Source organism: Magnolia sinica, chromosome 4, assembly GCF_029962835.1.
Source record: "Magnolia sinica isolate HGM2019 chromosome 4, MsV1, whole genome shotgun sequence".
In the NCBI taxonomy this organism is placed as follows: domain Eukaryota; kingdom Viridiplantae; phylum Streptophyta; class Magnoliopsida; order Magnoliales; family Magnoliaceae; genus Magnolia; species Magnolia sinica.
Genome location: NC_080576.1, coordinates 26,775,801 through 26,790,402, shown reverse-complemented (window position 1 = coordinate 26,790,402; position 14,602 = coordinate 26,775,801). Strand labels below are relative to the sequence as shown.

Genomic DNA, 14,602 nt, shown 5'->3' with positions numbered 1-14,602 from the left:
CTGGAAAAATGGATGGACGAGGTGAATTTCTCAACAGCATCACGGTGGGCCCCACCTAACATCCCATCCGTAGAACGCGGCTTTCAGTTCAGCAGCAGTCCCACCGAAGACACGAACTTGAGTATAAATACGTACACATGTGCCGCGTCTCCGTGCGTAAGATACGGGTGCAAAAGGAAAGTGCACTCGAGCACGTGCACTTAAGATTCGTCGGAGAAAAATAGAGTTCGCGACGTCAGCTCAGGAGCGGGTCCCAGCGAAAACACCAAGTCGAGTATAAATACGTTCCGTCTCTAACAACTCCCCTCATTTTTTCCGTTCGCAGCTGCTCCGACACGGTACGAGCCATGGCTAGATCAGCTTCCGCTCGGCTCGGCTGGATCTTCTTCTCGGTAGTGATACTCTCGTCAGCAGCGATCGCGGCTGCCGCTTGTGCGAGGAACGTGGGAGAGGAGATAAGGAGGAATCTGCTGGACAATGGCCTCGGTCGCACTCCCCAGATGGGGTAAGCCTCGTGTCCATAACCATTGCTAGTATTGCAGCACGTGCCAGTCTGGGATGTGCATACCAGATCCTGGCCGTAATTTGGTGGGCCCAATCTGTTAAATTACGATGATTCAAGCTTTTCAACCGTCGATTTCCTCACGTAAATGAGCACGTAGGACCAAAACTGTTCTGGTTTCTGGGCCACTGCTTGGCCCGTTGTATGGACGGCAGGATCTCGTTCATCACATCGGCACGTGTGGGGAGGCGAGTATCGGCACGTGACAACTTGCGGTACTGTACCATCTTTCCCGCAAACCTACTACGTGAGGACGAGAGGGCCCACCCTGAAATCACTCAACTCAAAAATCAGGATGAACTCCCTCACCAGGTGGGCCACACCCGTATGTTGAGTCAGACCGTCTGTTGACCATGATCCCAAGCTGTGGCCCGCCTGTTCAGCAGACTGGCCTGATTTTTATGTTGGGTGATCTTCAAGGTGGGGCTGACCTTTCCAATGGTAGTGATGTCCTAGAAAAGTGTCATACTGACAGAAATGATAGTACAGTACTGCAAGCTGTGGCAGGGTACTTGTCTACGGGTGGTCAGATCTCGTGACTAGGTTTGTTAGAATACATCCCGATGTACTAATATATGATACACCCCCGGCTTGACCAACTGCATTTGGAATCATCTTCATCTTGCAATAATCCAAACCGTTTATATGATGCACCTCACCTTGGATGGCAACAGACAAAAAAACAACAAAAAGAGTCCTTAGATTACAATACTTCGACCGTGTGATTTTTTTTTATTATTATTTTTTCTTTGTGCATGGACGGTCTTAAATAATCCAAGGGTTGAAATATTCTAATTTATCTCTTATCCACGGCAAGGCCCGTGTATAAATGTTTTTTTTATTGCCTAGCTAATTGACAAATAACCTAATCCAACGGCTAAAGTCCAACCAGAAAATACTCGGTGGGTGAGGGTGACGCATGTTACGTATGAAACATTGGGGGTGTGTGGTCATGTTTGATCTGATGTCTTCCCCATTGTGAATGGATCATGCTTCTAGAAAATCTTAGCCATTGAATCTTAGACCTTTCTTCCAACTAATACAGACTGTTCACTCATATCTTTTTTACCATGTTTGCATGACAAACAATAGAAGAATGGAGGAGTTGAGAAGATCGTTTGGACATGGTCCATTCATTATTGGGCCATCAGATGAATGGCTTGGATAAACCAACCATGGACCCCACTTGCACAAACCAGATACGCAATGCATGGAATTTCCAACTCAGCCTCACTGATATCGAGATGGATACATACCTTTTTGATACGGAACACCGCGTGTAGACACTGTGATAAATGGAATGTACTTTGTAAAAGGAGGGGCAGGTGTCGCAAAAGAAAACTATCTTACTCGGGGAAAGTGGGATGATGATACACGCCCACTCAGAAATTGCATGCGTGTTTCACTAAAAATAATAATAATAATAAATTGAGAATTTAACTTAGTGGCAGTTGTCTGGAATCTTTGGTCGCGGCTTAACTTGAGTTAATATGCTAAGCTTACACTATCTGAATGCCTGCGTATCAAGAGTCACACGCTGCGTGAGTATCATATCCCCGTGTAGAAATTAGTCGGGTCAGCCCGGTTATGCATTTCTTGAGCCTTATATTACATTTCGAACCCGGGTTGGGTTGTGGTGTATCCGATCGGGCCTTGGGTCCCATTTAATTAACGGGTCGAGCTTAGGCTAACCCCTAGCTGCCACCCCTGGGAAGGGAGTGTTTGTTGAGGCAGGAAGCCATTGCATGGGCCTAAAAACTAATGACAAGCCCAGATGGTCTAGAGCTTGACCCAAGAACCTGATGGATCAGTCAGGCCCATTGACAGCCCTTGCTCCACACGTGAAATCATTGGATGTAGAAACGACGACGCTGACAATTTGCAGCCATCCGATCTCGATCAAACCAACTTTCATTTGCCTGTCCATGCACCTGATTGGTCACGATGTGGTCAGTCGATCAAGATCAGACAGCTACAAAGATGTTTCGCACCGTAATCTGATGGACCAGCTTCACACCGGATCATTCCTGGTTCTTTCCATGCATGCATGACCAACGGCTGAAAATTAGTTTGGGTGTACCATTTCCGTCCGGGAAACGGATTGGCTACTCCCCTGCCACCAGCCCATGGCTGATGGTCGGTGCTCTGTGGGCCCTACCATGATGTATGTGTTTCATACATACCGTCCATCTATTTTTATAGATCATTTTATAGTATCATACCAAAAATGAGGTATATAAAAATCTCAAGTGGACCACATTACAGAAAACAATGTTGAATGAACACCATTAAAAACTTTTTGGGGGCCATAAAAGTTTTGGATCAAGCTGATCTTTGTTTTTTCCCTTCATCTGGGTCTTTATTACCTAGTCAACAGAATGGATGTCAAATAAACAGTACAGTGGTACTTAGGAGGATTTTAATGGTGGATATCCAATCACTATTGTTTTCCTGTGGTGTGATCCACCTGAGATTTATATCCCTCTTATATTTTGTATTAAGCCCTAAAATGATCTGAAAAAGGGATAAACGGAATGGATGAAACATATACACCATTCTTTAAACCTTGTATGACTTTTTTTTTCTAAAATCATATAATTTTCTTGATTGATGGTGGTCAGATGGAACAGCTGGAACCACTTCCATTGCAACATCGAAGAGAAACTCATCAGAGAAACAGGTATTCCGTTCTAAAATCATACCATTTTTCAACCGCCGATCAACCTAATTGGAGTTAATCTAATACGTTCAAATTTGTTCTGCAGCGGATGCGATGGTGTCGACTGGACTTTCGGCAGTCGGATACAAATACATAAACCTAGGTCTATGTTCCATTATTTTCTTTTAATAGTATAGATGTCTACACACAATCTTAATTGGTGGACGCGCCCTTTATTTTAGATGTTTGGCAATAGAATAAAACAATTGTACGATCTTATTACCAAAAGTAGAACAAGAGGGGTGCATCTATCAATTGGGCTGTGTGATTAGTAATTAATTATGAAATATTTAATCAATTGCAAATGTAATTACACTAGTTTATGTTTGTAACAGATGATTGCTGGGCTGAGTTAAACAGAGATTCTCAGGTATGCAAGGATGCGTATTCTCATTTGCACGTGTGTATATGTGAACGTTTGCACTTGTGTGTGCACACGCTTGCGTGCATGTTTTGCTCAACATTTATGTGAGCTGTATACGAACCGACTCGCTTGACTCGACTCAGCTCAAAACTGAGTTCGAGCCGAGTCAAGCTAGACTGAACTCGACTCAACTCGGCTCAGAACTTGACTTGAACTTGAGTCGATTCGAATCAATTCAACCCAGATCGGGTTCACTTAGTATAAATATTTTGTATATATTTATATATTTAAATAAATTATAAATTATAAATTATATATTATTTTAATTATAATACATATTATCTATTATTTATATTAAAAACTATAAAACCTAAACTCAAACTCAATTTGTAGGCTCGAACTTGGCTCTAGCCCAAGTTGTTGACCGAGCTAAGCTGAGCTACCCAGTCAGGCTCGAGGACCGAACCAAGCCTAGTTCAAGCTGGGTAGCCTGCTAGCCAAGCCTAGCCGAGCTGGGCCAAGCTTGACTCAGATTCGACTCTATGTACAGCTCTGCATGTGATTGTATCATTGGAGTAGAAAGTGTTTCACATGCAAGAAGTTGTAGATGAGAAAATCGTTCAACTAGTTAGGTGTGGCCTACTACAGCATTTGTCATCCAACTCATCCGACAAGGTTGCCCCACCATCAAAATGGGACACCCCAAAAATCAACCCGATCCAACCATCAGGTGGGCCCATTGAATTTGGAGGTTTTTGGGTAGTTATCCATTGTTGTCCGTGGTGTGGCCTGCCTGATGGTTGGACTGAGGGTGACCTGCTCAACAGGTTGCATATCATACATAAACCACAACTGGCCCAAACCCAATTGCATGCGAGATGTTTCTCATCAGAGTCAATCTAACATAGGGACCCAATTACTTGTCGATAAGCCATTGGAAGCTACAGTGCATGTTTAGGCCTTTTTGCCCTGGATCTACTCCTTAAGCCTGATATCTATTGATCCTGATCATCCATGAAATTGTCCACAATCTGTCCTACCTCATAGTCACAGTTGATTTTGCTACCACATGGTTTATGACATGATCAATCACCCATCCCTGACCAGAAAGATCAGTATTTTTGGCCATTGAATACAGACATCTGACCATTTTCATTTTAACCATCCATTCAATGGTTAGGATCTTCCAATGAGTAGTTCATGAATTTTGAAATTTGTGATTTGGCAGGGAAACTTAGTTCCAAAAGCTTCAACATTCCCCTCAGGCATAAAGGCCCTTGCTGATTATGTCCATAGCAAAGGTCTCAAGCTCGGAATCTACAGTGATGCAGGGTATAAAAACCTCTCTTACTATTTTTTTTTTTTTTTTTGCTAGACTAGTGGGCCCACCTAGATCATGGTGGGCCATCTGATTCGAGGGTCCATCATGAATTGCACATGCCCCAGTGTATATATTATCGCAACCATTCAAATAAGGTGAAAAGTATACAAGAGTAAGATTAACATCCTTCCAAAGGTAAGCTGGTTGACTGATATTGTTGGAGACTGGATGGGCCTGCATGGTCGGATGATCCAAGCCATCCATCAGGTGGGCAATAGCGTGGCCGTGTCACTATCTAAAAATCACGTGATTGATGATCCCCCACCTTCCGATTCGTTGTATTCAATGGTACAGTTGGAAATGAGTTAATTGGCCATGAGGGTCCCATCTAGCAACCAATGAAAGATAAGCATGAGCCAGAATTCAAAAAACGAGCTCAACGGTTCATTTGGGATTTCCCGCCATTTCTGAATTTCAAACCATGGTTCATGATTCCAGGAGCCAAACTTGCAGCAAGACCATGCCTGGGTCGCTTGGGTACGAAGAACAGGATGCGAAGACCTTTGCCGCATGGGTATGGTCAATTTTTTAAGGATTAATTAAAAACACTTAGATGGGTTTTTAATTCTGGCTTTATCTATTGTTGATTAGATCTTCTGATGTTCTCTTGATATCTATTATTCGAATTTTCCATTCAGGAAATTGACTACTTGAAATATGACAATTGCAACAATCCTGGTACAAGCCCAAAGGAGAGGTAAGACCCATGCTATCATCCTGTTTTTAAGGAGTTTTCTAAGCCCACATGCACCTCTACACACAGCCCCACATCCGAACTTCGATCATCAGGTGGCTACCGACATGTCAATGAAGAAGCTCAAGAACTAGGCCAGTGCAAATATCAAGTGGCTGCACGTGTGTTGAAAGTGGGCCCCATTGGCAATGCCAATTCTTGAAATCATCCATTCCTCTCATTTGTGGTCCACATGATGCACCACAATATTCTTGTTGGAATCCTAGCAGCAGTTGTTCTATGGGATTTCGGAGTCATGGATTTCTTTTCTCACTTGTTCTTGATTATTGGAGGATGCAGATATCCTGTAATGAGCAAAGCTCTTCTTAACTCGGGGAGGTCCATCTTCTTCTCTCTATGTGAATGGTAGGTCCATTTTTACGATAGCTTCTTCGTGGCTCATGTTTTACTTTTAGGGCCGATTTGATAAGCGGTAATCCATGAGAAAAAGAAAGGAATTCACAATCATTATTTCCCAAGGTACTATTTAAGAATGGATTTCAAGGGACTCCATTTTAAATGGGATATTTGATTTGCGAGTGGAAATCTCCACTGCATCTTGCAAGGATCACTTTGAATTTTGTGCTTGAGAAATGTAGAAATGAAATAGTGTACTAGTTGCGTTAGGAGTCCATTACTTTTACTTTCTCTTTCCATGGATTTCCACTTACAGAACATGTCCTTACATGCTTTTCTCTTCAGATGAACTATTGGGTGGTCGCTCTGGACCTGTGCATCATTTTCTCTTTGTTACATGTACATATACATATACATATATACACATCAAATACTTCTATTTGCTTTGGAATATCACCAAATACTTTTATTTCCTTATAAACACAGGGGGCAAGAAGACCCGGCAACGTGGGCAACTGGTGTAGGAAATAGTTGGAGAACAACAGGAGACATTAGAGATACTTGGGAGAGGTAAAAACTCTAAACCTTAAACCTAAACCCTAATCATTAAACCCTTGGTTGCATACTGATGTTGCTCTTTTTTATAGTATGACGAGACTTGCCGATTTGAACAACAAATGGGCATCCTATGCGGGGCCTGGTGGATGGAACGGTAACTTCCAATCTCACTTTTACGCTTTCTTGAAATGACCTATGTTCAAGAACTTGTTGATATACTTGGAACTCAACCGAGTCGACTCGGTTGTCTTTGCCAAGTCAAACTTGAAGTCAGCATCCCTGTTTTTGAAGCCTGCGTGTGATTATTAAACTGAGGCTTAAAGTCTTTAAGAGTAATTGGAGTTTTTCAATTCATGCAATGAAAATTCGAAAATCCCAAGTCAGTAGAGGCTGTTTGGGTAAGTAATTTGGGGCAGAGATTTGTAAAAATCTACGGATTTCAAATTTACTATGTTTGCTTCTGTTGGGATTTGTCTAATCCATGGATTTCCCAATGTACATTCCCAAAAATCCGTGGAAAAGCAATACTCCCCCACACGTGTGGGATGGAACTCCGCATGGGAACATACTGGGTAAGGGTGGAGTAGCACTCAACTCACACCATAAACAACCCCCCATGGGAGAATATATTCCGGTGGCATATTTGCTACTTCTGGGATTCAAACACTTAACCTTCAGTTCTAATACCATATCAAACAACCACTTTCTCTAAAAGCTTGAGCTGTCAGAGGATGGCGTATCAATGTATATCAAGGGACCTTAACACTCTTACAGCTCAGTAAATCCATGGATTTCTTACTTGATTCCCAAACTATGGACTTGAGATCTTCCGAATGCAAATCCATGAATTTGACGAGTTCATAGATTTACCAAATTCGTATTTTCATTTCCCTAATCCCAAATGGAGCTTTATGGTGTTTCTCACACATCAAATTGTTGTGGATCAGATCCCGACATGCTTGAAGTTGGAAATGGCGGCATGACGACAGAGGAATACCGTTCGCATTTCAGCATCTGGGCCTTAGTTAAGGTACCATAGCAAAAAGCTAACAAAATCCATTCTCTTTTTTTTTTTTTTCCAAAATTTTATTAATAATGACTAGGAAAACCATTCTCATGTTCTAATGCATGTTTGAGCGGGTCACCGAGCTTGAATGCATTGCAATTAACTGAGTAATGCCGTGTGTTTGTGATCGAAATATTGCAGGCTCCTCTGTTGATAGGATGCGATATTCGATCAATGGACAATGTCACTTTGGGATTGCTTAACAACAAGGAGGTCATTGCAGTTAATCAAGGTAGTAAATCAAAGGACCTTTCTTCTTCTTCTTTTTCTAATCCTTTATCTGTTTTACTGTTTATTTGTTTTATTTACATTGATTCTTCTAACCTACTAATGGATGAAAAGAGACCTTTACTAGGAAAAATAACTGTTGTTACCGTATGAGAAACATGGGCACGAATGTAACTGTTGTAACCGTATGAGATCAAGGGCACTGTTGTAACTGTCGTAATTGTGTGAGATCAACCCAAATTTTGGGTTGATACCTTTTCTCACCAAAACTGAAAATTGCACAACCTAAGAGGGGGAATGAGTTAGAACTAAGGAAGTTTTATCATGTGTTTAGATGAAAGCAGTAATATTTGAGATTTCTGGTACATTTGTAGTGCACCTAAAGAGTGGATGGGCCTTTTTTTTTTTGTTTTTTTTTTTTTTTTTCTGAGTTTGGGTGATGTGACCATAGGATCCACATAATGGATGGTTTGGATCAATCACACTTGGCACGTATGCAGTTAAACCCTCCCTCTCCAACTTATCTCTACACAAAAGAGCAGATAGCTAACTACTCCGGAACTGGTTTTTAAGAAAGGAGACTTTTTTAGTGTGAATCCAGAAATTGTTTGTGTTTTATGCAGAAATCAAATGACTGGTTTTGGGGTGTCATCCAAACAGGCTTAGATTAGAATCACATGATTGTAGAGGAAAGTCATTGACTAAATTGCAGATTCATCTAGAAAAGAAAAACGAGTATGGGAAAACAGATCTCTCTCAGTAATTTATTTATTTATTTTTTTAAAAGAAGAAGTAAAAAAACCATTTGGGAATCTTACAAGTCCTCAAGCTACTTGAAAATGGGCAACATAGGCATCCTAAGTGAAGGATACTTAGAAAATTCTTGAGTGTGGAGCCAACTCCAATATTCTCTACTTATAGGTGGCTTTAGCACGTCTTTTTATATTAGGACAATTGAATTAAGAGGGCTGTATTTCACATTCTTGAGGTGACAGTATTAATAAAGTTCTACTTGCAATTCTCTACATAACTGTCTCTTTTAATGGTTCAAGGACTTTGACATTCCATCACTTGAGAAATTCCACCCGTCTCCATCACAGTGTATGTGCTTAAGCATTTATCTAATGTTTGGAATAAGACCAAATATCAAACTGCTTCCCAGCCGACATTAGTTCTCAATTCTCTCACCACTCCTTTCCCTCCTTTAGGCAACACGTGAAGAGATTTTTCTTCTTGTAGCAAATGTAGTAAAAGAGCCCGTCAACAAAGCTTAAAGGCCTGTTTGGATTGGTGGAATCCTCGTCTACCCTAGAAAAGAAATCGTTTTCCTCAGATGTTACATTTTCTGTCATTTGCGAAAACAAAAGCAATTGTGGAAATTGATTTCCATTTCAATGATTTTCCTTTAAAGAAAAAGGGGGGGGGGGGGGGGTGGGTGGGTGTGATCTCCATTTCCTATATTTAAAATATTTAAAAAAAAAAAAAAAAACTAAGATATATAGCTCTCTGTCTTTTGAGAAAAAGCTCCCACTTTTTTACCTATGACCAATCCACATTTCCATGGAAGTCATAAGTACTAAAACAAACAAGTTATTCAGGATTCTTTTCCACAGATTTCCTCTTATGTGACTTTTTCCTTTCCAAATCTACCTTTTGGATTCCACCAAATCCAGCTCTAAAAGGAAAAACATAATTTGACAATTAAGATCCAAGACGGCTCCGGTAAGGTAAGGAGGGGAATATTGATTAGAGGTGAAGCACCTGCATAGAGGATGAGAAAAGACTAAAAGAGCTTTGATTGAGGAGTTGAGAGAAAAGAAAAAAGTAGGATTGATTGGTGAAAGAAGATTGGTAAAGCCGACCCCAGTAACTGCTGCAAGGCTATGATGATGATTTAAATTGACATTTTATTAGAATTTCACCACCTAATTCCATCATTGATGATTATGGAAAAGGCCACATTCTATTATCATTTGTAACTATAATGCATAGGTCATTAAGGGGGTGTTTGGATCGTAAGTTGTTTAAGATAAGCTACTTAAGCCACGAGTAGCTTATCTTGGTTTCTACTTATTAAGAAGATAAGTATGTTTGGTAAACAACATACTTATCAGCTTCTCCTCTCTTATCTCTCCTATTGCCTCTCTTCAGTAAAATATGAAAAGTAGAAAAGCTTAAAAAATTAACTGAAATGATTAAGTACTTTCAAGTAAAAAAGTTATTTATAACTAATCATAAGCCAAACTTACTTATCCTAAATAACTCACTTATCTACTGCTGTAAGTAGAAAAAGTAAATTATTTGGTGGTATCCAAACGGGCTCAAAGAGATTAAAAAAGAACAGTCTCGACTGGTCACATCATAAGAATGGTTAAATGGCTTCTTATTTCTCTTTGTTGTTTTTTTTTTTTTCGGTTCGCATGTGTGCGCATGACATGCACATGTGTGCATGCATGTTATGGTTATTAAGATAGGATTCTCATATGGTAAGTTGGTTTTGAGTAGATAAACTTGGAGTTCAAGGGAAGAAGGTTAAACAGGATGGGGATTTAGAGGTACTCTTTTCAACCCAATTGCTATTTCTTCTTACTTCTTGCTTCACACAATGTTGCAATCACGTTCCAATGTCTAGGATCCTCTCCTACACAATGCATACACACATGTACATGCACACTTGCATAGAAAACTACATGTGCTTGCTTAAAGCACTCATCTTTCTAAGAATGCAGGTCTGGGCAGGCCCTGTTGAAGGTGGTAGGGTAGCTGTAGTCCTTTGGAACAGAGGATCTTCACAGGCATCCATCACCGCCACGTGGTCAGACGTGGGCCTTTCATCTACGGCTGTAGTTGAAGCTCGAGATCTATGGGCGGTGAGGCTAAAAATTCAAGCTCTTTATTGTTGCATACTTGTGTTATTCATGCATGACCATTGCTTGGACGTGATTCAAAGTACCATGCGTTGTGATTTTACAGCATTCTACGACACAGTCTGTTCGTGAGCAGATCACTGCTACAGTCGACTCTCATGCTTGCAAGATGTACGTGCTAACACCACAGTAGGAGGCCTGCGCCACAAAGACGCAAGAAGGCTTGGCACAGGTGAAGATGGGATAGATGCTATGATTAATCAATATATATGTTTATGTAAGGTGGGTTCAATTGGAAAAATAAAAATAAAAAAATGGGACTTGTCTGTTTTCTTTCCTTAACATAAAAGGAATATGGTATTTGGAGCCAATGGCTGAGATTAGTGTTTTTCCAGTTTGCCATCTGGGACCTAAAACTTCACATTGATCAGGCCATCCTAATCTTCTAATCAGCAGCTTAGAAATGGGAACTGAAAGCCATGGGACCCATACTAGCCCAACCTGTTAGACAAGCATCCATGGTTTGAAGCCTAGACCAATGTGCTGGTAGAATAACGTAGCGGGTGCATGGAGGAAATGGAAGAAAAGATCACTGTGTGCTTCCCTATGATAAGCCTTAAATCCATAGGGAGAAACTCTAAAATAAAATTGAAATGATGAATGAATGGTTTTCTACAATGCATTTGATGTAGCTTATATAATTAAAGATGCCCAAAACTCTCCTAATTCAACCTGAAATAGTGAACTTCCCATAATGATGAAACTTACTAAAAAATACTAAAGGAGTATAAACTGATTTGAACTTCTTTACTCTTAATAACCCAAACAAAGACTTTGGGATAAGGTGAACTTTTGAAACCCTTAAACGACTGGAAATAAAAACTTGCTAGAATAATAAACTTTGACTTCAATGAGAAATTTGACCTTAAAATGACCTTAGGGGCTCTTTGACACCTTGTATTTGGGTGTATTTGAGGGATTTTAGGTGGATTTTGCCCCAAATCAATCATTTGGCAGCATGGATTCAGAGGTGAATGGAATCGGAGGTAAACTAAATACATGAATTTAGTGTGTTTTGAGATCTCAGATTTTTTTTCTATTATCCAGTGTAATTGGAGTGAGATGAATTTTTTAGCTCTCTTTTAAAGGGCAGGAGAGTCGTGCTTGTAACAAAGGTGTCACTAGGCTACTAATCTGTTATACATTTGGCACACTGATGATACCTTAGAACAATTCAATTATTGGCTGCACCACTAAAATGATGTAGAGCGGGTCGCAAACACTTTCATGGCAAAGATGAACCAGAGAAGGCCCGATTAGAGATAGAAATGATCTGGACCGTCGGAACCTTAAAACAGTCATATCTCGCAAACCGGGATAAGTTTTTTGACATATTTTTTATGATTTTGGGGTAGGAGAAGCTACTTAAGAAAACCAACCTGCTACCCTAGTTACCCACACCATATTTGTGAGATTCCATCAGATCGACGATCAAAAGTCCCTTTTATTTTCATTTTTACTGTAAATACTAAGTTTTAGTTCGAGTATAACTTTTGATCCTTTGAGTTGTAGGAGTCTTGCCCAACATGAAAAGGGCTTAGAAAAGTTGAGAGAATAATGTGCTTAGGCTAAATTGGACACTTACTATTTTTAGTTGAAAAACATGAAGTCTAATAGGAATGGAGACCGTCTATAAATGGTGAGTTTACTATATATAATAAGTCACGTTTTTAGCGTGTTTGAGTTGGAGTTTGACTCTAAAAATCCATCCTAGGTTTGAGCTCATTATTTAAAGGATTGTAATTGTATTTTTTATCAATTATTTTTTTTTCAAATTTATTAGAAATTATTTCAACTTTTATCTCTCGTGGATTCGAGGAAGCTTTATAAGGAGTCCAACGAGCTCTTTGAATTCGGAGTAGATATCCCCTGAGGAAGACAGTGATCGACCTCATCACATCCCTCCATTCGTCATAAAATCACATCAGAATGATCTGAACTGTCCAAACGTTGGCCATCTAAATGGATAATTATTAGGCTCGGAATTTTTCTCATTTTTTTGCCAATATATATATATATATATATATATATATATATATATATATATATATATATATATATATATATATATATATATATATATATATATTTCAATGTGCTTATTACTATCATTTTGTCAAATATCACATACGTACACTAATTTGGAATATCAAAGTTAATTTAGTTAATCAAATTTAGTTTATGTGAATATACCAAAGAATTCCATTGTATTCCAATTACAAGCATCCAAACACAAGTTTTGGATTTTAGTTTCCAATGCATTCTAATCACAAACTGTCAAACACAATTGAAAACTCAAAATCACCTTGACTAGTGTAATTGTGATTTGAATTCCAATGCATTCCAATTGTGAGCTTCCAAATGAACCCTTATTTTAGAGAACTAGGTCCATTCAGAATTTTGATTTTGCTTAGCCCTCGCAAGTCCATTGACATCCCTAATTCTTAGCATGTTCCTAGTTCTCCACCAATGTTTCAAATGTGTAGCATACTTGAACCATGCAAAAGCTAGGCCATCATGATGATCTAGCGTGAAAATTAGGCAAATCTACGACATTCGAAATCGAATGCTCAATTGACTCCAAAAACACTCAAAATCCTAATTTAATTAGTTGGGGAGCTCTCTCATACCCTCCAAAACTAAGTCCATTGCAAAATCAACTGATGGGGACATCATGCGCACGCGCACACCCCTCACCCTACGAACGTACTCAAGGAGGAGGAAGGCCCCACTATTGATCTGGATTGACGACGACATCTATTGAGGACCTCTTAGTTAAGGGGCCATGCTATGGAGCATTAGAGTGGACCCGATCATCATAGGGATTACACCATTGGATCTCATGATCGTGGCCCATTACCCTAAATGATTTAGGATTTTGAGTTTTGGTTATTATCATTATTAAAAACATTATGAACGGTTTTGATTGCATTGATTAGTTGTTATTTTTGTTACTTCGTCTCTAAGTAATAGTGTGCGCATATGTCGCGACTTTTGGGGTTTGGGGTTTTCTTATAAATAAGCAACTGATACCTGTACGTTATCTGAAACTAAGTAGAACTAGAACTAGACTAAGATGTGATCTAAACCAAATAGAATTTAAGAAATAATTGTGAAAGAATTATCTAAGACTTTAAGGAATTCAGAGAAAGGGAACTAGGGATTCAGAGGATCCACTTGTAGAGATTAGGGAGACCTTGTGCCGGGATCACAAATTATGGAAATTTACTGAACTGCCATTGATATAGGTTGCAAGAGATGAAAGGTGTATGAATTAGAATGGATTCCATCACTAAACCATGCCCAGGAGACAAAGCAAACAACAGAATTAATCTAATTATCAATCAATCAACATGCCATGAAGGTCAGGAAGGTACTGTCATCCTACCATGCCCATGGGACAATGATGAACAACAGGGCTTCCTGACTTCGTAAATGTAAAAAGAAGAAAGAAATATTCAAAGCCATTGCAAGCCCATTGTAATTTTAGTCACAACATGCCATTAAAACTAAAAATATTTCTATAAAATTAAATCAAAGATAATCTCTTCAATCTAATCAAAGGGCACCAGCAATATCTCTCCCATCAGGCTACAAGCTTCACCCCTTAGCCCTAGCTGAGAGGTTTAGCCACTCATGATTGGCCTAAACCCAAAACAAATAGAAAGGAAAAGAAAATGAAAAAGAGAATAAAATGAAGAAAAATT

The 14,602-nt window shown here is 39.5% G+C and overlaps 1 protein-coding gene across 1 annotated transcript; it reads left to right on the top strand.

Moving 5' to 3' along the window:
* The first annotated feature begins 254 nt into the window (after window positions 1–254).
* LOC131242864 (alpha-galactosidase-like) lies at window positions 255–11,213 on the top strand. Its single transcript, XM_058241792.1, has 15 exons — window positions 255–505; window positions 3,184–3,242; window positions 3,328–3,384; window positions 3,617–3,651; window positions 4,874–4,977; window positions 5,465–5,540; window positions 5,665–5,723; window positions 6,060–6,125; window positions 6,603–6,686; window positions 6,764–6,828; window positions 7,622–7,704; window positions 7,882–7,972; window positions 10,474–10,523; window positions 10,698–10,838; window positions 10,942–11,213. The coding sequence occupies exons 1-15, from the start codon at window positions 348–350 to the stop codon at window positions 11,026–11,028; spliced, it is 1,215 nt and encodes a 404-aa protein (XP_058097775.1). The 5' UTR covers window positions 255–347; the 3' UTR covers window positions 11,029–11,213.
* The last annotated feature ends 3,389 nt before the right edge of the window (window positions 11,214–14,602 follow it).